The sequence below is a fragment of the Podarcis filfolensis genome (assembly GCF_964270895.1).
Source record: "Podarcis filfolensis genome assembly, chromosome: 6".
Lineage (NCBI taxonomy): Eukaryota > Metazoa > Chordata > Lepidosauria > Squamata > Lacertidae > Podarcis > Podarcis filfolensis.
In genome coordinates this window covers 44,254,275-44,277,844 of record NC_139609.1, presented here as the reverse complement: position 1 = coordinate 44,277,844, position 23,570 = coordinate 44,254,275, and the positions used below count along the sequence as shown (strand labels likewise).

Here is a 23,570-nt window from a genome sequence, read left to right as displayed (position 1 = left end):
TTATCATTGTATAATTTGTACAAGTAGGGCATTCTCTGGCATGAAAAGTGTAACAATGGAAACAAGCAAACCCAAAGAGAGCTTGGCTGGATTAGATGAAAGGTCTGTCAAGTTCAGCATCCTGTTTCTCACATAAACCAAAGAGGTGCCTTTGGGGAGATTATAAGTAGGCTATTTCCACTCCCACTTTTTCTCCCCAAGACCTAGTAATGTGGTATACTGCTTCCAGACATGGAGGCTTCATATAGTCATCATAACTAATAGGCATTGTTAGACTAATTGATGGAAGGTCTAATCCCATTTTTAAAGCCATCACAGCTAATGGTCATCTTGTGGCACCACATGCCATTAATAAATAAATAGCTTTTATAAGGAAAAACACAACCTTTGGTGTTTAATGACTCCAACTACAGAAGCAATCAAAGTGCTATTTGAGAGTTAATGTGATTTGGTTACCTTTTTTGGCCAACATTTATTCGCTAGTTGGGCTGATAGAAATGGCCTTCTTAGGACTTATCCACGCTGTAGTGTTCTTCTGAGAAACAAAAATGGTTTTAGTCTGTGGGTATAACTCATAGACTAATTGCTTTCCTGAGTGGTTTCCCTTTTTATGGTGCTAAATGATGTATTTGCAAAAAGCAGATATGATTCCTGGATTGCTGTTTGAGAAAGCACCGCAGCAGCCTGAAGGGCGGATGCTGGAGGAAGACGGTTGGAGAGGCAAAAAGCAGCCCCTTTTGGGGAGTGTGAGGACTAAATTTTGAGAGGGTTTTTGCTTTTGCTGTTCCTGGCATTGAGCATTGTGTGCCAAGAAGATATCATTGTCAGCCACATGTGGCTGAATTGGGTGAATCTGTCTCTTTATCCAGCTGTTCTTCAGTGGGTGGAGAAGTTGCAGCTCTTCGTTTATCATTTTTTTATTTATATTTACTAAATTTGCATACTGCCCTTCATCCACCGATCTCAGGGCAGTTCACCTGAATGCAGTAGTGACAGATTTTGCTCCCCAGAATGGGTCTCTGCTTCCTCCCCAGTCACTACTGCAGCTGAAGAGTCCTTAAAACACTCACCACCTTAAACTGGTATAGCACTGCAAATTTGTTACCATAAGAATGCCAAAATAGGTTTGATTGGTTTATGTTTGTGTGCATGTATAAAAGGCAGTAGCTGCACTTTGATGAAGTATTTATATTTTGGCCATGGTTTAGATTGCAAACTGGCAGCCAAGCTAGATGATATTAGAAATGCATGTTCTCCTTTAATGTGGCCTGTTTTTAAAAAATAAATTGGGTGTGTGTGTGTGTGTGTGTGTGAACCCTCCACTGCTATTTGCCCTGAGGGAGAAACTGCCATTGGTGACAGTGGCAACTTTCCTTTCTGGTAAATAGCAGCATCTGTATTGTGTGTATAAAAAGAACCATGGTGCAGGGGAAAGGGACAAACTCCAGTTTTTAAGCATTGCAGCTCCAGTCCTGATGAGCTTCTTAATGTTTGCTATTCCCCCCTCCCAAAAAAAGACATGTGAAATGGGACCATGCATTTCTCATTTTGTCTAGTTTTACCCAGAACAGTATATACAGTTGGCAGCAGTATACTAACTAATGGACTTTCTGTGCTTGGGCCCTATTACCTTTACAGAGATTTTCAGTATAGTATATGATTTTTTTTTCATTATATGTGGAACAAACATGCATTTATTTAATTTTACGTGATCTCTGTTTTGATTTTGGCAACTGGAGAATGTATAAAGCAGTTTATTCCAGTGTTTCCACAGTGTTCCTAAGCTATATAGTTATGTAAAACACTTAAGAATTGCAATACTGTTAACAATGCCATCTACAAAGGGAACAGTAACTAGAAATGCTTTTGCTTCCACAATATTTTTCAGTATAAGAAGCTATTTGCAATTATTTTAATCTCATTTATGCTTATGATAATTCTGTGAAGTTAACTAAAGCTGCAAGATGATGTCTTGCCCAAGGTCACCCAATTAGCTTTAAGATTAAACAGGAATTTAAATGTGCTTTTGAGTCTCCAAAATTGACATTCAGTTCAGTTTGCTGTGCTATATTGTCCCCAGCTTCTTTGAATAACTTATATGATGTCAATTCTTGTTTGGGTTTTACATGTTTGTCTTAATTAATGCTGTTGTTTTGTACTTCCTCTGGTTTGCAGCTAAATATATCAATCAAGATGTTAAGATTACGTATTCCCATAAGATGTGTATTATAAAGAAATATTTCTGTTCCAGGCCTTAGAGACTAATCAAAACCAGAAATCTAACTTGGGAGCCAAACTAATAATCTAGAGAAATGTATGACTGCATTTTCATCTTTTTGAATTTGATTTAAAAAAATAGCAGTTGTGGGAGTACCTAATCTGCATTGGGTCTCCAGCACAAGGTAAGGAATATTTTAATACTTTGTCTCTGTGCTTTTTTCCTAACAAAATTTATCCCTTAAGCTGCTATTCACTCTGGAATGAAAAACATATGACACCCATTTGTGTGTTCTTCTAGGGCAAATAGCAACTTATGGGTGGTTTTCATTGGGAAACTTCAAGAGGTAAAGTGTTAAACCAACCTACACTGTGGTTCTGATGTAGACTGAGACCTTTGTGACTGTAGAACTGCATACATTTCAAAAGATGGAAATACAGTAATTTTCATGCAAACTGGGATCTTGTCTGACCCTGGGTTTAAGCTTGTTTAACTACAATTGCTTCTTGCAAAATAATATAATAATTATTGTTATGCAATACACTTGTAATGTAGCACCCACACAGGGGTGAAGGATTTCTTCACTTCAGGGGGTTGGACTAGATGGCTCTCGTGGTTCCTTCCAACTCTGTAATTCTGTGGTCTACAGGTCTTGGAATTCTTTGGAACATACCATGATAATGAAATGAGTGAATGTTTATAGTGTAAGACCTAATTAAAACAATCCTTTCAACTGCTGATAAACAAAGCTTAGGTGTGTGTTGCTGCCTCTACTAGTACTGTATTGGCCCGAATATAAGCCGCACCCGAATAAAAGCCGCATCTTTAAAATTCATGGGGGGGGGGAGAGGAAAAAGGAAAATACCTGAATATAAGCTGCTCCCTTAAAATTCTGCAGGCGTTCACACCCGTTCCGTTTTACCATATGTCTGTTTCAGTAGCAATATCATAAAAGCCAATTTTTGTAAGGTCGCAAATTAAAGCCATGCTTTAAACTTTCCATGGCCAGAATTTGGAAAAAAAGTGAGGCTTATATTCAGGCCAATACAGTATTATGTATTTTTCCTTTGATATACAAACATTTGAACTTCTTGTGCAAAGTATAAGTTACATATGCTAAATTTATTGCATATTGATTTAAGTTACTTATCTTTTCAGATGAAGCTATTTCACCTGCTTTGTTGGATGCAAAGTGGAATAAGATCCTAGATCCTCCTTCCCATCGGCTGTCTTTTAACCCAGCTCTGGCCAACGTGAATGAATCCACAATTCCTAACGAGTGTCCGCAAAAGTTGAAGTCATTCTCCCTGACTCAGTTAGCCACTGCATCAGCAGGAGGAGGAGATTGCTGTTCTAATGGAAAGAATCTTAATATAAGACAAGAAAGTCCAAACATGTGGATTGATGATCAGGCAGCAACAGATGATCATCAGCTAGTTAAGAGAAATAGCAATCGAAATGCCCTGTACAATTTGATGGATGAAGAAGGAAGGAAAAAGAAACCAGAGGAAAAAAACGTTCTTGTAGTAGCAGTCATGCATAACTGTGACAAAAAAGGACTGCAAAGTGATTTGTTAGATTGTAGAAATTACAGCAATTCCCCCAGAATGGATACTGTTAGCTTTACACTGGATAATGAAACCCAACAAACTGATCACATTGATGTTACTGTAAACGGGTCCATTGAAAAAGATTCAGATACTGAAAAAGATGCAGTACAGGCAAACAGGCTACCTGCAGAGGAAGATTTTTTCAACCATTGCAGTGTTGCTGCTTCTGCCTCCTTATCCAGTGGATGTTCTTCTCGGTTAAAGGAGAATGATAATTCAAATAAAGACCTTCATTTCTCAGAAACTGCAGCAGCAGGGATGAATGTAATTACATTGCAGAGGCCACTTGGCCCTAGTGTTAAAATACAGCAAAGCTGTGCATCAGGTGAGGGTTTTGATACTGATGCTGTTGCTCAGCTGGAAACTAGAAACTGTTTACCTAGTTCACGTAATGGTGGTTTCTCCACAGAGGTTTCTGTTGCAGAACTAGCAGCCCAGCCATTTCAGTCAGGGATATGTGAGGTCTCTGCAACTTGTCAGCCAAATACGCTTGAAAGTGGTAATCACGGTGAAAGTTCTGACGGACATTTGGCCTCTATGGATGTTGGTGCTGCTGACAATGAAGCTGACAAATATGAAAAAATACTCAGTTCAACTGAATTGCTCAGCACGACAGTTTGTTTATCAGAATCTCAGGAGATGGCAAATGGGGAACTGACTAAAGAAAATCAGATCAGTAATGAGCAAACACCTGGGGAGGATGAAACACTGTTGCATACAGCAAAGCGGGAGGAAGCATGTAGTAGTAATGGAGATAGCAGCGATGGCATGACAGTAGCAAGTCAGGACTTAAAGGGAGCATATATGGATGAGTTTGAAGATTCCAGCCCCACTGATGTCATGAGTACATCGGCATCAAGTGCTCTGCTCAATTGTTGTGATTCCTATGGAATACAGAACCCAATTCTTGCTCATATTCCAAAGACTTTACCCTCCAAGGAAGACTCAGTGACTGAGGAAAAGGAGATAGAGGAGAGCAAATCAGAATGTTACAATAATGTTTATGAACAAAGAGGAAATGAGGCCACAGAGAGAAGTGGGCTCATTTTGAACTGCACTGGTGACCAAATTAAAAAAAAACATTTACATAATCTCTGCAGTCAGGTACCATCCGAAACAAGTCAAGCATCACCAAAACAAGCAGCTAGTCTGCAACCTCTCAGTGTTCCTTTTGGTGGTGCCCGACCCAAACAGCCTACAAATCTTAAACTACAAATTCCAAAGCCATTATCGGACCATTTACAAAATGATCTGGTTCCCCCAAACTGTGGAGGAAACAGTAAAAACAAAAATGATGTATCTGGAAAAGTAAAAGTAGGTGAAAACATAGCAAATGTATTTTCTGATGAAACATCACTGAGTGCATCAGTCACAGATATTGGCGGGGAGCATTCTGATGATTATAAGTCTGGGGTTTCTAGTAGTTTGTGCCTTGCAGCAGCTTCAGATAGTCCGGACAACGACCTTGGAGCTGGCCAGTTTGGAGTTCCTACAAGAAAGCCATTTACTACTTTGGGTGAAGTGGCTCCGGTCTGGGTTCCAGATTCTCAAGCACCAAACTGCATGAAATGTGAGGCCAGATTTACATTCACTAAAAGGCGACACCATTGCAGAGCCTGTGGGAAGGTATGTTTATATTTAATGAAATACTTTCACAAATGATTGAAGCCACAGAATTGGGGGGATATTTTTAGTATGCATTTTGTAGTTTTTAGCAAATTAAGGTTAGATATCTATTTATTTTAATGGTTACTGAAAATAACATGAGTGATAAAGGTATTATTAATTGTTATTTTTGTGTCAAGCTAGAAAACAAGTATACACCCCAAATAAATAACATCTTGAATCTTATGGGGTTCCCCCCCCCCCAAGCACACTTTGTGATTAAGTATAGGCAGAAGCAGAGCTGCAGCACTAGGTTTCTGGCAGAGGTGTTGTTGCTGCAGCTTACTGGGAGGTAGTGGAGCAAGGTGACAGAGGTCAGTGTGATGTGGCTCAACTGGCGGGAATGCCGGATTGGCTTTGCCAGTGTGGACGCACCACACCAACTTCTGTGATGCCTCATACCTTGGCTTCCTCCTCCTGATAAGTAGCAGTAGCAGCAGCCCAGCTGATGGGAATCTAGGGTGCTGCTTTGCCCCACTGGGTAAACCACTTTTCACTATAGGCTGCTTGTCGTGGTGAGTGTGGCATCACATTCTGGCAAGAGTAATAAACAGCCAACCTTCACCCCAGCTTTCAAGCTGTGGGGTCTTCCATGATGAGAGGTTGGGAGGTGGTTTGGCAGCTGGTGAGCCTGGCCATGGAGACCAAATTGGCAACCCTTCTGCTGGCCTTTCCTACTCTGGATCAGAAAGGGTGAAAGCAGAGGGAGGGGGAAAGAGGTGTCTTCAGGCAGTGGCTGTTCCCTGACTTGCCTTTTCCGTTTTAAGTAGAGGGTTGTATGTCGTTCTCTAAAGGTGCTTGCCATGCTTTCAAGCCATTCCTGCAAGCAGTAAGCAATCTCTGCCCTGAATGTTTGATCAGCCAAAAATTAACTGATTTGCTTGTTATTTCATACATTTGTGGTATCACTATTACAATATAACACCACTCCAAATTCTTAGAAGACTATAGGGTGGAGAGGGAATGTTGTGATAGCTAAAAATACATGATGTTGGTAATGGGTAAAGCACTTCTCTGTACAAGTGCTTTCTTATATACCGTATTTTTCGCCCTATAGGACGCACCGGCCCATAAGACGCACCTAGTTTTTTGGGGGGGAAATCAAGGGAAAATTTTTTATTCCCCCCCCCCAGGTTTGCGCAGCCATCCCCAAGCTAGAAGAGGGAGACGGAGCTCCGTCTCCCTCTTCTGCCTTCAGGAACAGCCTCCCTAGCCTCTGTGGGGCAGCGGCTTGCCCCGCTGTCCCCCGAGTTTGTGGGGCTTGCTTCTCCCCCCCGCCAGCCTCCAGACCAGGTCCGGGAATAGCGGGGTGGCGGCGCTCCGCTTCCCCGCTATCCCCCGAGCTTGTGGGGCTGGCAGGGGGGAGAAGCAAGCTTGCTTCTCCCCCCCCCCCCCGGCCAGCCTCCAGATCAGGTCGGGGAATAACGGGGTGGCGGCGCTCCGCCTCCCCGCTATCCCCCGAGCTTGTGGGGCTGGCGGGGGGGGGGGGAAGAAGCAAGCTTGCTTCTCCCCCCCGCCAGCCTCCAGATCAGGTCGGGGAATAGCGGGGTGGTGGCGCTCCGCCTCCCCGCTATCCCCCGAGCTTGTGGGGATGGCAGGGGGGAGACGCAAGCTTGCTTCTCCCCCGCCCCGCCAGCCTCCAGACCAAGTCGAGGAATAGCGGGGTGGCGGAGCTGCGCCTCCCCGCTGTCCCCCGAGCTTTTGGGCTGTAGGCTGCTGCCCGCAAGCCTTGCGAGCCCGCGGGACCTCCTGCCGGACTTGTAAGACTTGCGGATAGCTTCCTGAAGCCTGGAGAGTGAGAAGGATCGGTGCACACTGACCCCTCTCGCTCTCCAGGCTTCAGCGAAAGCCTGCATTCGCCCCATAGGACGCACACACATTTCCCCTTCATTTTTGGAGGGGAAAAATTGCGTCCTATAGGGCAAAAAATACGGTAGGTTGGACCATTTTACAAGTGGTTTTAGCACACATCAGTAGAAATAAGTCCACAAACATTATGTTCCCTCAAAAGCTTGATATCCCACCTGCCTGCATGTAACTAATTCATTAGCAGATTTAGAGACGATGAAAAATATTTTCTGTCAGGTTGCCTGAAAGGAATGCTGACTTAGCATAAGTGACCAAACAAAAAGTCATTTGTAAGCCTGGTTTTGTATCATGTTATCCGGTTTTCAGCTGAAAAAATACCAATATTTTGTTTTTTAAATACCGTATTTTTTGCCCCATAGGACGCACTTTTTCCCCTCCAAAAATGAAGGGGAAATGTGTGTGCGTCCTATGGGGCGAATGCAGGCTTTCACTGAAGCCTGGGGAGCGAGAGGCATCGGTGCGCACCGACCCCTCTCGCTCTCCAGGCTTCAGGAAGCTATCTGCAAGCCTTGCAAGCCCGGTGGGAGTTCCCACGGGCTCACAAGGCTTGCGGGCAGCAGCCTGCAGCCCGAAGCACGGGGAACCCTCCGGAGCCCTCGGGTGGGTGTCCACAAGCCTCGTGCGCGAGGCTTGGGGCAGCAGCCTGCAGCCCGAAGCACGGGGCGCCCTCCGGGCGGGTGTGTGTAAGGCTTGGGGCGGCAGCCGCGGCTGGGGGGGGGAATAATTTTTTTTTATTCATTCCCCCCCCCCCCCAAAAAACGAGGTGCGTCCTATGAGCCGCTGCGCCCTATAGGACGAAAAATACAGTATTCCTGAGAAATTAGTAAATGTGTGGCATTTAGGATTTCTGTGCTTTCATTTTAAATTGGATGTAAAATAAGCCTGATATCTTGGGGCCTTATAAAAATACAGACCTGAATATTGTTCTCCGCTAAGACAAGGTAAAGTAGAACTAAGTGAATAAAAGATCTGTATTCAGCACAGCTGTGCATGGTGCTGTAGAAATGGAATATCACAGTGTTTTATTTAGCAATTATCCATTTTATTTATCAAAGAAAGCACAGGGGCTTTTCTTTCAGTGGGATTCCTGCTTGTAGTAAAACGTTAGGCCTTTTTAAACCATTTAACTGTAATAGACACCTCTTTCTTCCCATTTGAAACTTGTTTTACACTGAGAGCCCCTTCAGGCTGGTGTTTTATCACAGGTTTATTCCGCAACGTATCCTTGGCACAATAATAGTGCAAAAGTGGTGGATTTATTTTGCTTAAATTTGTTCTGTGATCCTGCCCCAGTGCTGCCTCATTATTGTTGTACGGAGGGGTATAGTGCAACAAAACCAGAACATTTGCAGTATAAAAAGTAATAGGGTTTCAGCAGACAGTTGCAGGATATGCACTGGTTGAAAATGAAGAAATGTGGCTGCTCCAAAACCTTTGCAGGTACAAACAGTATTGAAAGTGGGATTGCATGTCACTGCCCTGATAGCACCACTGTAGTTTCTTGCTGTCTAAGAACCTCTCTCTCCCTTAATATTTCATACTGACGCACAAATTGGTATAGGTAATAATCACTATAACACCCAACACTAAGTTGATGTTTTCCTTTACATGAAGCGTTTTGGCATTGCTTTATTTACAGTTCATTTCCTCTGGGCAGCAGATTTTTCATTGACCTTGACCTTGAATAAGCATTACTGTATCCAGTGTGATACTCTTTTTCTCCAGTGAATAAGCTACATAAGAACTTGCACCTTACTGAATTCAACTTTAGCTAAGATGGTCCTGAACACGGGTTAAAAAAGGTGTAACAATTGTTTTGGGGAGATCCTCTGTAGAGATTAGCCCAGTTTGTATTTTTCTTTCTCCATGAGATAATGAGGGAAGAGACATTTTCCATACATGTTACAAGAATTTTCAGCAATTAATCTAAAGCTTTCATTTCTGTAAAAGGATTATTGTTAAATATTTGGTTTGTTTAATGTAGTTGGGATGTTTGGAATAGTAAATTATGAATGAAAAGTTAATATTTCATTTCCCAGCTTAGGGCATTGATTTTTTTCATAAATTTAAATTGCCATCCTAGTCTACTGTTGAGTTGAATTTTCCAGCAACAACCCCTCCATGAGTGTAGAAATATAAAATATTGTATGTTTTTTTGGAGTGTGGAAAATTTCATTCAAAGTTGAGTGGCTGTTTAATTTTTCATTAACTATATATTGTTAGATCACAGGAAGGAAAGAGTACAAGAACCTCATTAGAAATTGAAATGCTACCGTCTATGCAATATAAGGCAATAACTAATAGGACAAAACCAGCCTTACTTCCTGAATTAAAACCAGGAGCTATTTTTGGTGCATTTTGACTATGCTTTAGTATATTTGCTGTTTGATAAAGGTGAAGTAAAGCTTGGCCACTATGAAACTGTAAATGTTGACTGGCTAACTGTTTCAGTGTAGGTGCCTTGAGACCTCAACACAGAGTTGAGGGCAAGTGTGTTCAGACCTCTAATGACTTTATTTTATGAAGTGGGAAAGTGGCCAAGGTTATAAAGACTGTAAGATTTTGATACTCTGCATAGGATGATCACCTGCATACCACAATATTAACTCAGACATTTCCTGTTTTCAGCATAATCAAATAATGTGAATAATGGTGCCTCTAGTTTTATTATATCCCATTATGTTATATTCTGTCTGATCAATATAAATCCCGTAACTCATTACAAGACAGGAATATTGTACTAAGGTTGTTTTGGGTTGTTGTTGTTGTTGTTGGGGTTTTTTTTGGGGGGGGTCATTCTAGCGCTTTTCCTGTAGGATGAGGATAAAGCAGCACTGGTGAGTGTTGGCTATATAGGTACAGAATTCAATCTGAAAACTTGTAGTTATAAAAGAGTGCTAAGTGACTGAATATATTTTTCCTATTTTACTTAAGGTCTTCTGTGCAGCCTGCTGCAGTCTAAAATGCAAACTGCTATATATGGACAGAAAGGAAGCCAGAGTGTGTGTAATTTGCCATTCGGTCCTAATGAATGGTAAGTAACAGGGTAGGAACCAAATGTAAGTTCCACTAACATTGTGCTGTACAGAACCAACCATGTACATGAGTAGGATAAATAATGTGGCCTAGTGCATTTTGTTTCCCTACTGGAAATTATTTCAATATGGATAATTATTTTCTAAAGTGATGTCCCAATCTAAAGCCTATCTGTACTTATGAGCTATTTCAAAACTAACCTGTTTCCACAATTCCTAATTAATAGAAGAAACTAGGCAGGCTCAATGTTTGTGCATGGAGTTTGATTGATCTGGATCCCATCAGAGCTTTAAATAGTGTCAGATGACTTGAACTCACTTTTCCAGGTAGAAATCCGTGCACCTCCTATACAAGTAGAGGTAGAGGTAGGTGTACGGTTTGTTGCGATTTAATCTTCTATCCCAAAACAGTGTTCCTGGTTGTGGAAACTCCTTTTGAGCACATAAAAACACAGTAAATCTTGCTTTCATGACTTAGAAGATGAGAGAGAATAAACGCTTGCAAGTGATTTATGTAAGGCAGTGATCTTGACAGTAGCTCCAGACATTTTGTGCCTCGTACATTACATTTTTGGTGCCTGAAAAGATGCCTGGCCTAAAAAGCTGAGTATATAAGCTCAGAAATGTCACTTCTTATCTGTCTCAAAAGGATTCTAAGAATTATGTTGTTAAAATTTGTGCTGCGTTTTGACAATGAGCTACCGCAGTTTAAGTGCAGTGCTATTTAAAGCATTAAATATTAACACCTCTCCCTATAGGCTGATAGAAATGTGACAGGAAATGGTGGGTTTATTGCAACTATGAATTAAAAAGTAGTGACTAAAGTGACATTGATTTTTGAGTACAAGAAATATTATTCTCTGAGAAGAAGGGGGAGTTGCATAGGAAGCTGCATTATTTCAAGTCAGACAAGCGGTCCATCATGCACAGTGTCATCTGATTGAGTAGCAGCAGCTCTGCAGGCCTTCAGGCAGGTGACATTTCCAGTCCTTCTTGGAGATGGCAGTGATTGAACCTGGAACCTTCTGCTTACAGGGCAGATGCTTTACCACTGACCTAAGCCCTTCTTAAGGATGCCCTGAGTGTATGTCGTGAAACACCCTTGCTTTTGTAACAAAGGTAGCTGACTCCATTTGGTTAATGAATAATACTTTTGGGTTGTACTTGTGCAAGGTTGGAACCTGATATAGGTTCATTTGTATCTGAACGTCTTTTGTTAACAAGGTCTAATAAAATTAATTGAGCTGTAATTTCTCTTCAGAAGCCTTTCTTTTCCATTACTCATTAGTGATGGGAAAGAAAAAGTATTTATAAGAGGGTCCACATTGCCTGTAGGTGCCTGGAACCGAACCAAGCTGCATCTATGTTCTATGAAGTTGCAGTGGTAGGTGATGCTGTTGCTTTCCTGTTGTTTGTCAGTTAGTTACTTTGGTGTATTTGGGTACAGTACAACAAGTACTTCATCATTCTTTCCTTCAGGAGGCTGAAGTAGTGATTGTTCAATTGGTGGCTGACTTGTGGGAATGTTGAAATGGATGGGGTGGAATAGAGAAGTGTGGTGTTTGTGTTTTGGTGCTCATCTACTTACAGTCCCAGACACGTTCCTATTTTTAAAAAAAATCATTTCCAGACAATTCATAAAGATTGTAAAGGAAAGTTGGATAGTTGGATGGGAATCCCTTTTACAGTGGTTATATTTTTTTCATACCACAGAGGCCCAAGAGGAGATAAGATTAGACTCTTGAACATGCCACCACCTTTTAGGTATCCTTTGAAGCTCTAGGCTGAGTCAGTATTTTGTAGTAAAAATATTTTTCCAGTATTAATAATTTCAATAATCATATTTCTCAGTTACACAACATTTGATGCTAAAGGTGCCAACTATTCAGTGGATTTCGTCTAATATTTTGAGATTCGTTTTTATTTTTGCTTTTTGACTTTGTTAAAGTTATAATCTAGTTCTGTGCTTTCCTGAGCATGGGGTACTGGGCAATCGGCATAAGTGAACAGCTCCACTATTTCTGCCAATCATCCAGAGGGCATCCAAGGAGCAGCCCTGTCCCAGTATTGCTGATGAAAAAAACAAGTATGGATGTGAGCATGAAATATTTTAGAAAAGGCAGAGCTGTCTACATTGCCTCCTTCAGATTGCTACATCATTTTAGGGAGCAGAGGCAGATGTTTAGACCACACCTGGATAGGTTCAGGACTTATAGTTGCATAAATATATTTTCTGATGAAGGAAAAGAGCCATTAATCTGATATATCGCAAAACTTAGAATTGCAGTGGTTGCATGATTTTTCTGGTGTACTGATCGCCTTTTTGTGTGTTTTGTCTTTCCTTAGCACAAGCCTGGGAGAACATGATGAGTGCCTCAAGCCAGAGCCCTAATCCTAACAATCCTGCTGAATACTGTTCTACCATTCCTCCCTTACAACAAGCACAGGCTTCTGGAGCTCTGAACTCTCCACCACCTACTGTTATGGTACCTGTGGGAGTCCTAAAGCATCCAGGTGCAGAAGGTAGGGATCTTCTTCTCTTCTGCTTAGATTCCATCTCCCTACTCCCCCTCTTTATGAGAGTGGGTGGTCCCTGCCTGTTTGAAGGAGGCAGTGGTGAAACCACTCCTTAAAAAGCCTTCCTTGGATTAGAAAAACCCAGCTAACTACCAGCCAGTTGCTAATCTCCCTTTCTTGAGCAAGGTTCTGGAGCAAGTGGTTGCAGACCAGATCCAGGCACTTTTGGAATAAACTGATTTTCTGGATCCATTTCAATCGAGGTTTAAGCCCAGTTTTGGCACAGAAACTGCTTTGGTCACCCTGTATGATGACCTCTGCCATCATACAGAGTACTTCTGAATTCTAAGTGTGTTATCAAAATGCTGATTAGTGTTAATGCTGATTAGTATTATTTACTTGGGCTGCAATCCAAAGAAGTGACATGCACACATAAGGAAAAACTATTTGCGGAGCCTGAACTTCATTTGTTGTTGATGCTGCAGCAATTCTTCCTACCTAAGTGACTTGAATAAAAGACATCTAAGTCAGTAGTTTATGTCAAGTTTCCTTTTGATACTACAGTGGTGCAAATCTGACCACTCAACCATCTTTGTTGCACTGTATACATTTTACAACCTTACTTATAAAGAGATTGTTGGCATATAGGGTCTTTCAGATGACCAGCACCTGTGATAGTTTGTGTAAATAACAGTAGAATCCCAATTCAATGGGATTTACTCAAAGGCAAGTGGGTATATGAAACACCCATGGCTGATGAGAAGAAGTATGTATGGTCTGATAGTTACTCCGCACTCTAAAGCAGTTTATTTCCATCAAGTGAAAATGAAATGCCTATATCTACCCATGTAAATGTCAATGTTTGAGAACTGCTCAAACTGGTTATTTATTTGCATAGGAAAGCCTCCTTAACTCAGTGTATCTGGTAGAGGTATTTATTCAGTTTAGAGATTAACTATAGGATCAAGATGCATAGATCTAAATGATTGAATATTAATCTGGTTATCACTAAAGATAAACTTACTATTTACAATGTTCTTTTTAAAAAATATATTCAACTGCTGATGAAAAAGACAAGCTGCCTTAAAAAACAACCACTATGGGAACTGTTCAACCAAAATCAGATTCTGCTTCTTTTGGTTGTGGCCTTGGAAATATTCAAAATCCCTACTGCTGCTGCTTTTTAGTTTGTGTTTCAGTGTATTTCTGTATCTCAATTAAAGCCAGCTAGCTTCACTTCTCTTTTCATGCATGCATTTCTTTTGATGAGTTGTTCCCATCTCTTCCTTAGTGGCTCAGCCCAGAGAACAAAGACGTGTTTGGTTTGCTGATGGCATCTTACCCAATGGGGAAGTTGCTGATGCAGCCAAATTGACAGTGGCTGGAACAACCTCCCCTGGAGCGCTAGCAGTGTCACATGATCCAAGCAAACCCATGAGCAACACTACTTCACCCGTAGAGGTGAGGAAAAGCCCTGATTTTTGTTGTAATATGTTGGACATGTCTCTTGGTCAGAGGGTACAGGCAGAAGTAGCTTCCCTAGCAATGTATTTTTACATGAGAGCCTATAGTACAGATTGTTTTTTGTATCTTGCGTTTTACAAAAAGAAGATTAAAATATGTCTAGTTATACATTTACATAGTGTTGTTGTTTACTGCTTCTTGTAGACTGAAAACACACTTGCATTTTCAAGAAGCATTACTCAGGTTGGAAGTCCAGTTGGCAGTGCGATGAATCTTATTCCAGAAGATGGGCTTCCTCCAATTCTTATTTCTACTGGGGTGAAAGGAGGTGAGAATTAAACTGTGGTGTGTCTGTTTTTGGGTTTAATGAGTAACATTCCATCCTAGAGCAGTCCATATTGAAACCAAAGGCTTCTGGATCAAGGTCAAATAGTCTTGACTGTCAGTGGGCTGAATATATCAGGCTTAATAAAATATCTGTTATCTCTAACACAAATGGGGATTCTGTGTACATATAATCATTCAGGTGTACTGAATAGTGATGGGAGTTCAAAAGGTTGACTTGGATTCATGTGAAATTGGAAGAAGGGATTGCATTGGAGGCGGTGGCCGGCTGGGCCTTGGAGTTCCCTAACCTATTGGTATTGGGGGACTTCAACATCCATGCTGATGCCACTCCCTCCTCACAGGCTCTGGACCTGGTGTCTTCCATGGCGACACTAGGGCTCTCCCAGTTTGTTTCGGGCCCCACACATCAAGCAGGCCACACGCTGGATTTGATCTTTGGTGCAGGTATAGATGTGATCATGTCTCCTTCGATGAAGGTGCCATGGTCTGATCACTACGCTCTGAAAGCCAGGATTGACTTTCCACCCCCACCCTGCTTAGGTGCCGAGCCGATTTGGGCTCGCCCGCAGAGGCTGATGGACCCTGATAGATTCCGCCAAGCCTTGCGGGACCTTGCTCCCCCTGGCGACTCATTGACTGAGCTTGTTGAGGGCTGGAATATCCAGCTCCTGGCAGCCATCGATGAGATCGCACCGAAGCGCCCTCTGCGACCCCGCAGAAACCGGGCTCCCTGGTTTACCGAGGAGCTCCGGAAAATGAAGCGGGACCTCAGACGGCTAGAGCGAGTATGGCGGGGTGCCCGTGACGGAGCCTCAAGAACATCTTATAGGGCTTTTATGAAAACCTATGAGATGGCGGTGAAGGCTGCTAAGAAGTCTTACTTCTCGGCCTCCATTGCATCCGCTAGCTCTCGCCCGGCGCAATTATTTAGTATAATCAGGTCTTTAACGTCCCTTGAAGGACAGCCAAATTTAAATAACAATTTGACACACGGCTGTGAGGCATTTGCGAGCTTTTTTGCGGAGAAGGTCTTGTTGCTCCGCCATGACCTCCCTGCCAATTTGGATACAATAAATGAACTGGAGGCCCCTCGACTGTCCTCGGGTCCAGTACTGGACCACTTTGACCGGATATCCCCAGCCGATGTAGACAGACTCCTCCGAGCTGGAAAGCCCACCACCTGTCCTCTCGACCCGTGCCCGTCTTGGCTGATTAGAGCGTGTCCAGACGAGGTGCGGGCCCTCCTGGGGGATATCATCAATTTGTCCCTTGGCACGGGGACATTCCCAGGGGAACTGAAGGAGGCAGTGGTGCGCCCGCTCTTAAAGAAAACATCATTAGATCCTTTAGATCTATCCAATTACCGCCCGGTTTCGAATCTTCCGTTCCTGGGTAAGGTGATTGAGAGAGCGGTTGCTGAACAGCTTGGTGGGTTTCTGGATGAAACATCGGCTCTGGATCCATTCCAGTCTGGCTTCCGCGCTGGTCATGGGACCGAGACAGCTCTGGTTGCCCTAACAGATGATCTTCGTAGACAGCTGGATCGAGGCGGGTCGGGGCTGCTGATTCTTCTAGATCTGTCAGCAGCTTTCGACATGGTCGATCATGAACTTCTGGACCACCGCCTTGCCGACGTGGGGATCCAGGGCACAGTCCTTCAATGGCTGCGCTCGTTTCTCTCTGGTCGGGGACAGAGGGTGGCGCTTGGGGGGGAATTGTCATCGCGCCACTCCTTGGTGTGTGGAGTACCTCAGGGTGCGATACTCTCCCCAATGCTTTTCAACATCTTTATGCGCCCCCTCGCCCAGCTTGTCCGGAGTTTTGGGCTGGGTTGCCATCAGTATGCCGATGACACCCAACTCTATCTGTTGATGGATGGCCATCCTGACTCGGCCCCAGACACACTGACCAGATGTCTGGAAGCTGTGGCTGGATGGTTACGTGGGAGCCGGTTGAAGCTAAATCCTTCGAAGACAGAGGTCCTGTGGCTGGGACGGGACGATATGGGATTGGGGGGGCAACTCCCATCTCTTGCGGGGGCGCAGTTAGTGCCAGCACCGTCCGTTAAGAGTTTGGGTGTAATCTTCGACACCTCCCTTTCCATGGAGGCGCAGATTGCAGCTATAACAAAGGCGGCATTTTTCCATCTCCGCCAAGCTAAGCAGTTGGCTCCTTACCTCTCTCGCCCTGACCTAGCCACTGTGATCCACGCGACGGTCACCTCCAGACTGGATTATTGTAACTCGCTCTACGTGGGGCTGCCCTTAAGACTGACCCAGAAACTCCAGCGGGTGCAGAATGCTGCAGCGAGACTCCTTACGGGGTCTTCGCTGCGAGATCACATTCATCCGGTGCTATATCAACTGCACTGGCTCCCGGTGGAGTACAGGATCAGGTTTAAGGTGCTGGTTTTAACCTTTAAAGCCCTATACGGCCTTGGACCCTCGTACCTACGGGACCGCCTCTCCTGGTATGCCCCACAGAGAAACTTACAGTCTTCAAATAAAAATATCTTGAAGGTCCCAGGCCACAGAGAAGTTAGGCTGGCCTCAACTAGAGCCAGGGCTTTTTCGGCTGTGGCTCCGACCTGGTGGAACACTCTGTCACAAGAGACTAGGGCCCTGCAGGACTTGACATCTTTCCGCAGGGCCTGCAAGACAGAGCTGTTCCGCCAGGCCTTTGGCCAGGGCACAGCCTGACTCCCTCCCTCGGCAATCTTCGCGGAGCTCTGGCCCAATAGTGGCCAGTGGCTTGAACTTAATTAATTTTATAATGAATGATTTTAGAGCGTTGTTTGTGTTGTACTTTTGTATTGTTTTATTGTTGTTAGCCGCCCTGAGCCCAGCTTCGGCTGGGGAGGGCGGGATATAAATAAAATTTATTATTTATTATTATTATTTCTAGGAAAGTACCAATTTCTGGGGTAGTCCTCTGAGCTGGGCTAGAGGTTATCAGCACTATGGTGTGTGGTCACACCTACAGCAAGTACCTAATATCCAGTCTGATCTGTTGACATACTGCCAATTTTTCATGTTTGCATCTTCCATATCAATGTCATGAAGTTTCTGCAGTTTGAAGCAGTGGGGAATAATATCTATGTGTAGCTACTTGTTTGCAATAGATAAAACTAATTGATTGCCTGTGAAATAAGACTTCATAAAATACCCTGAGTTGCAAGTACTATTTGTTTAATTATTTAAACAACTAAAACTGATCAGTTGATAAACCTAATAATTAAGAACCAATGACTATGGATATATTCCAAAATTATGGATATATTCCGTATATATATTCATTCTGTCAAAAGTCCTGATATTCCAATAAAGTTTTTTAAACAAGGAAAACTAGAAGGTATTCATGAATTTGTGTTTATGGGAATGCTTCAGAATATAGTCTTTAAATATGATTTCATTAATTGATATTGTAATATATAACGGCACTGTAAACATAAGCAAATAAAAGCCACTTCCCAATATTCCATCATACTCTAGCATGGGCATGCAACAGAAGAAAGGACAGGGCTATGCAGATAGAAGAAGGCTTGGTGATTGGTGGCTAGGGTCCGCAGTTATAGGGAGAAAAATTATATCTTACCCAGTGGTACCCCTGTGTGCATACCTTTAATATCTCCCATGGCAGTAAAGGATTCCCATTTGCTCCTCTCGGGAAAAATGAAGGACTTTGAGGAGTGAGAACCTGCATTCTACCCCTCATACTGGGTGGCTGAACTTTTATTGACAGGATCACACAGGAATGTATATCCACATGCAAAGCACATAGTTAAGTCGCACCCCTTGGCTTCCTTAGCATATATAAGCTGATCTTCCCCATGGAAACCCCACCAATCCTTTTGATCATTTTGAGGGTCAGCCTGCATATATTTGCAATACATGACTGAGATGCCAAAACTGGTTTATGGTGGTTGTGTTTAATGCCATATACTGTGCTTGACATAGAGGTGTGTTTTGTAGAAGCCCCAGGGTAGAAATCTTTTTTTGTTCCACTAACAAATAAAAATTTACAAAGGTATTTATTATGGGTCTGTTAAACAAATGCTATTTCATTTTTTAAGAACAGGCAATAGTATTCAGTAATTGATTTCACAGTAATACTTTCACTGTTGTTGTAGGTATTACTGGTAGCATGCATTTTTCAGATGTTACCTAAACCCAATGAAATGTTGGGGGGAAATCTCATTTTTAAAAAACCCTCCAGCCATCCATTTGAATAAGATGACAGACCACACAGTACTTAAATATGAGAGGTATGCTATTGCCAAATTGCATAAGACACTTGACAACCATCATTTGACAGCTACCTTTTTTGCTTTCAGATTATGCTGTAGAAGAAAAACCATCTCATATATCAGTGATGCAGCAGTTGGAAGATGGTGGCCCTGACCCCCTTGTGTTTGTTTTAAATGCAAATTTGCTGTCCATGGTTAAAATTGTGAACTGTAAGTCCAGTTTATTTGGATGATGATAAAACGATCTTGCAATGAATCAGTTTTTTTTTTGCTTTATAAAACATTTCCCTGTGAAAAACTTCTTGCACTGCAGAAAATCACCTTCAAGTAACAGTGGTGAATTGTCTTTCTGGTCTGTGTCTTGGAAGTGATTGTGTGCCAAAGTCCAGGATATTTTTTCCGGAGACCCAATATATGAATTCACATATTTAAAAGAAGTGCTGGTCTTGCTACTGATAATTTCTTGATTTAATAGCAGCATGATATTACAGTGGAACTTCAGTACTCTGAATGATTGGGTTTATAAAATCATACTTCCTATGAGCGTAACAAGATGCAGTTCAGAATATCCAGGATTTAAGATTATCTATGGGTGTAATTCAGTGTAACTCTAAGAGGGGTACACCTACAGGGAACAAGGTCTACTCATGCAGTGGGACTTCCCTTGCTCTTCTGTCCCCTAAACCTGTTCTGAGGGTTCCTTGAAACGCTCCATAGCTGATTTTGGAAGTACAGGTGGGAGAGGTGGAGACAAGTCCTGTTGTGCAAAGTACCTCATTTTACGCATGCTAGCAGCTTAGATGAATGCCTAGTTTAACCTATGTGGTTAAACTAGGGGTGGATAACCTTATTTGGTCTAAGGGCTTCATGTCAGTGGAGGATGTTGTCAAAATGAACTTTGGTGTCCCCTAGTTTTGTGCCTCTCCCCGACCAAGCCTGTGCACACACAGGCAGGCACACAGACGCACAATGGCAGACACAAGCCATAATCCTGCCAATTTGAGGGATTCCTCCCCATTGCAGTGCTATGCTGAGAGGAGAGACTTAAAATGTAAAGACTAGCAAATGCAGAGGTTGCCATATTGGGTCGGAAACACAACATTATAGTAATTAAGACTTTTAACCTGCAGGGTGAATAACTTGGGCAGGATTTTAATTGAGGAAAGTGATATTGCAAGAAGGGTCAAACCCTGAATCACCCAGTACTATGGTCTAAAATCTACACACAACCCATACACAAAAACCATACATGGTTTTTTTATATATAAATGAGATCCTGAGTCAGAGAGCTCTGTTGTGTTTAGTTTGGCCTTGGCAAATAAGCAGCCTACAGTAATGTCTGCATTAATTTTGCATTTACCGTGGTACCTTGTGTTATGGACGGGATCCATTCCGGAGGCCCGTCCGTAACGTGAAATGACCGCAACTTGAAGCAATGTGTCTGCGCAGGTGCGCGGCACAATTTGGCGCTTCTGCACATGTGTGAAGCATGATTTAGCGCTTCTGTGCAGGCGCGAGCGGTGAAACCCGGAAGTAACCTGTTCTGGTACTTCCTCGTTGCCGCGGGACGTAACGCAAAAAGACGCAACATGAAGCGTACGCAATATGAGGTATGACTGTACTCCATATGTTTATTTTTACAAACCCTCATTGTGCTTTCTTTTCTACAGATGTGAACAGGAAGTGCTGGTGCTTCACTACAAAAGGAATGCATGCTGTCGGCCAGTCAGAAATAGTAATTCTTCTCCAGTGCTTACCTGATGAGAAGTGTTTGCCGAAGGATATTTTCAACCACTTTGTGCAGCTTTATAGAGATGCTTTGGCAGGTGAGAGAACTGCCTATTTGAAAATTGTGATGACTGCTGACAGCTAAATTACTTGAATTATTAAGTCATCACAGTTGTGTAGCTGTGCCTTCTAGATTCTTTTATAAAATAGTCCATATTTGTACATTATTAAATAATATTTAAGTAACCAAAGGGCTCTCTGCCTTTTCTTCAGATGCTGATTGAACTTTGATCCAGCATACTACAGTTATTACTATGTGCAATTTCACTACAGTGTTGCATAATTTATGACCTCTACATAATGTGTATTTGAATTCTATTTTTGGTATTCTTTGATATACTATCCTTCAATGCTGTGAAGGAAGCAGGGTTTTGGGGCTTTGTTATTTTTAATCAAAAGCCAAAATTTAATACCAGTACTGCTGACTTTTATGATTCTTTTTGGGGAGGGGGCATTTTCTATTTCTGTAGTTCAGAAATGTAAGGCAATCAAATTAAATCATGAGTTACTGTGCTGGATACAAAAAGGATTCTTGTTTTGTGAGCAGATGATCTTCATGACTCATAGCACTCTAAATCAATTTCTGCAGTGGTCCATAATACACTCTTAGTATGTGGCTTGCTTATGTTCTGACATTGTAAGTAGTTGAGAGAGAGTTGTGGAGGGATGCAGTACAGTACACTAAATTAGCACTGCTAGGGGGTTATCAGAAACAGCTTGCTGTAAAGTTATTTACTATAAGTGCAATGAATAAGACAACTGTGTCTTAACCATTCTGCTATATATTTTGGAAAGTTGTTCATTTTTTGCTATGCTTTGAAACACCTCTTAACACAGCATTTTAAAAAATTGCTGGTTCCCGAGATCAGGGAGCAGGTTTTTCAAATCAAGATAGCAGACTGAACCTTTCAAAATGGTGCTGATTTTGGGGTTTCTTAAAATTTCCGAGTAACGCCAGGTAGAAGGCTGCTGGTTTCTTATAATGCAAAACATGCCTGTAATAAATAGAGGGTACACTGTAATTATTTCTGAAAAGCTGAGGGGAGTGGGAAATTTGTAAAGGATTTCTGCTATAGAACAGTGGATAAATTTTCAGCAGGGCTTAGAGCTTTAACAGTTGTATGTGCTTGGGCTGCATATCTAGTACCTGTAGGTCATAGCTTCATGGCTGAGTAGAAATTTGTACCTGAGTGTCCTTAATCTTAGGTCCAACATTTTCAAAATCGCATATTATTAACTTTTAAGCATTCTGTTTCATTAACATCCTTTGTTGTTAAAATGCAACAGTATAAAGCATGGTATTGGTACTAGTTTAAAACCTGTGACATATAATTTCACTATTGAAACAAAGGTTTTCTCTGTGTATAATAATAGTAATGTATATAATAGTAATAAATCTACCAGGTTAAGCCCAGAGACAAAGTTTTCTCTGGAAGTTGGGAGTGAATTAAGTGTGCTGCTCATGGTATGTATATACTCATCACACCTTCACATCTGATAAAATTGCTTGGCAGGATTTGGTGTCATTTCTAAGACCTGCAAATCCTGTTTGACAAGAGGTCAAACTTTTGGATAAAAGTATTTTGTGCTAATCATGAGAAGTGCAACATATATTTCAAAGCACTTTCTTAAAATTACCGTATATTCCATCTCTAGCCTAAGACTCAGCATATGGCTGCTTCAGACTGCTCCAATGTTTGTGGAGTTGCTTTTTTCGGATCCCTTTTGGGATCAGGGTTGTTGGGTTTTTTTTGTGGCAGGGAATCTACACTGTAGAGATTTCAGTTGCAAATACCTAGAAATGAAATAAATAAGTGGGTGCAGAACTTTTCTAATTAAAATGGAAAAATAAAGCATTATATACTATTGAATAAAATTCCTTTTGCTTTTATTTGGTATATCTGCTGCAAATGGGTAATTTAAGTTAGAATACCTTAACATTTCTTTAAAAAGGTTTTCTTCGGTGTAACAAGTAGCACAAGAGGAAGTAGGATCTCTATGCAATTTTATCTTGCCTTTTTGATATATAGCCATTAATAATAACTATTTCTCTTGTTTTCATAGGCAGTGTTGTGGGTAATTTAGGACATTCATTTTTCAGTCAGAGTTTTCTCGGCAGTAAGGAGCATGGCGGCTTCTTGTATGTTACACCTGTGTATCAGTCGCTGCAGGACTTGGTGCTCCCCACTCCACCATATTTATTTGGAATCCTTATCCAGAAATGGGAGACTCCTTGGGCCAAAGTATTTCCCATCCGACTGATGTTGAGACTTGGAGCTGAATACAGGTGTAAGTCCTATTACTCTTCAGTGTCCCATTAGATCCCAGCCTTGGTTTCAGAGTGTCATATATACATATTTTACCATTTTGTTGCTGGTACATTGACTTGGATTCAAACTTTTTGCTTTGTGAGCAAAGAGAGTCTTCTGTTCATGGAGCAAAAGGTTAGGGTCCAAGCTACCGTTGTAAGGACATTACTAAATGTGATTCTGTTGGCCAAATTAACCTACATTAAAGTAGTTGCTTGTGCACGTAATGCACTGTAGGGTATATTATATGGGAACAGTGTCTGAAGTGGGTTTAAAATGGCTTCCTGTGTGGCTCTGTGGCTCCCTATCAAGCATGGGAGCTTGGAGCAACTGGTGCAGTCATCATTTTCAGAGTTGTATTCAGTGGTTCTTTTGTGTGTGCACCACTTTCATAAGTAACTGAAACCTAGGCAAACTTGGAAATAAAAATGGTTACAAAAACCTAGTACTGAATATAAGCTGTTAAGATCTCCACAAGAATCATTTGTTTAAGTCAGTTTG

General features: G+C 42.0%; 1 protein-coding gene across 5 annotated transcripts in view; it reads left to right on the top strand.

The window, feature by feature from the left end:
* The window catches only part of ZFYVE9 (zinc finger FYVE-type containing 9), a 49,822-nt gene that overhangs the window by 15,958 nt on the left and 10,294 nt on the right, over positions 1-23,570 (top strand). For 4 of the 5 annotated variants that reach the window (XM_083619536.1, XM_083619533.1, XM_083619534.1 and 1 more), the window contains 8 exons: positions 3,377-5,454; positions 10,297-10,396; positions 12,744-12,920; positions 14,206-14,375; positions 14,583-14,706; positions 19,060-19,182; positions 20,643-20,798; positions 22,825-23,049. In XM_083619536.1, coding sequence (XP_083475662.1) covers positions 3,613-5,454; positions 10,297-10,396; positions 12,744-12,920; positions 14,206-14,375; positions 14,583-14,706; positions 19,060-19,182; positions 20,643-20,798; positions 22,825-23,049 — 2,917 coding nt within the window. In that variant the 5' untranslated portion in view covers positions 3,377-3,612. Of the gene's footprint in view, positions 1-2,251; positions 2,403-3,376; positions 5,455-10,296; positions 10,397-12,743; positions 12,921-14,205; positions 14,376-14,582; positions 14,707-19,059; positions 19,183-20,642; positions 20,799-22,824; positions 23,050-23,570 lie in introns of all 5 variants that reach the window. The other variant, XM_083619535.1, reaches the window with a different exon arrangement.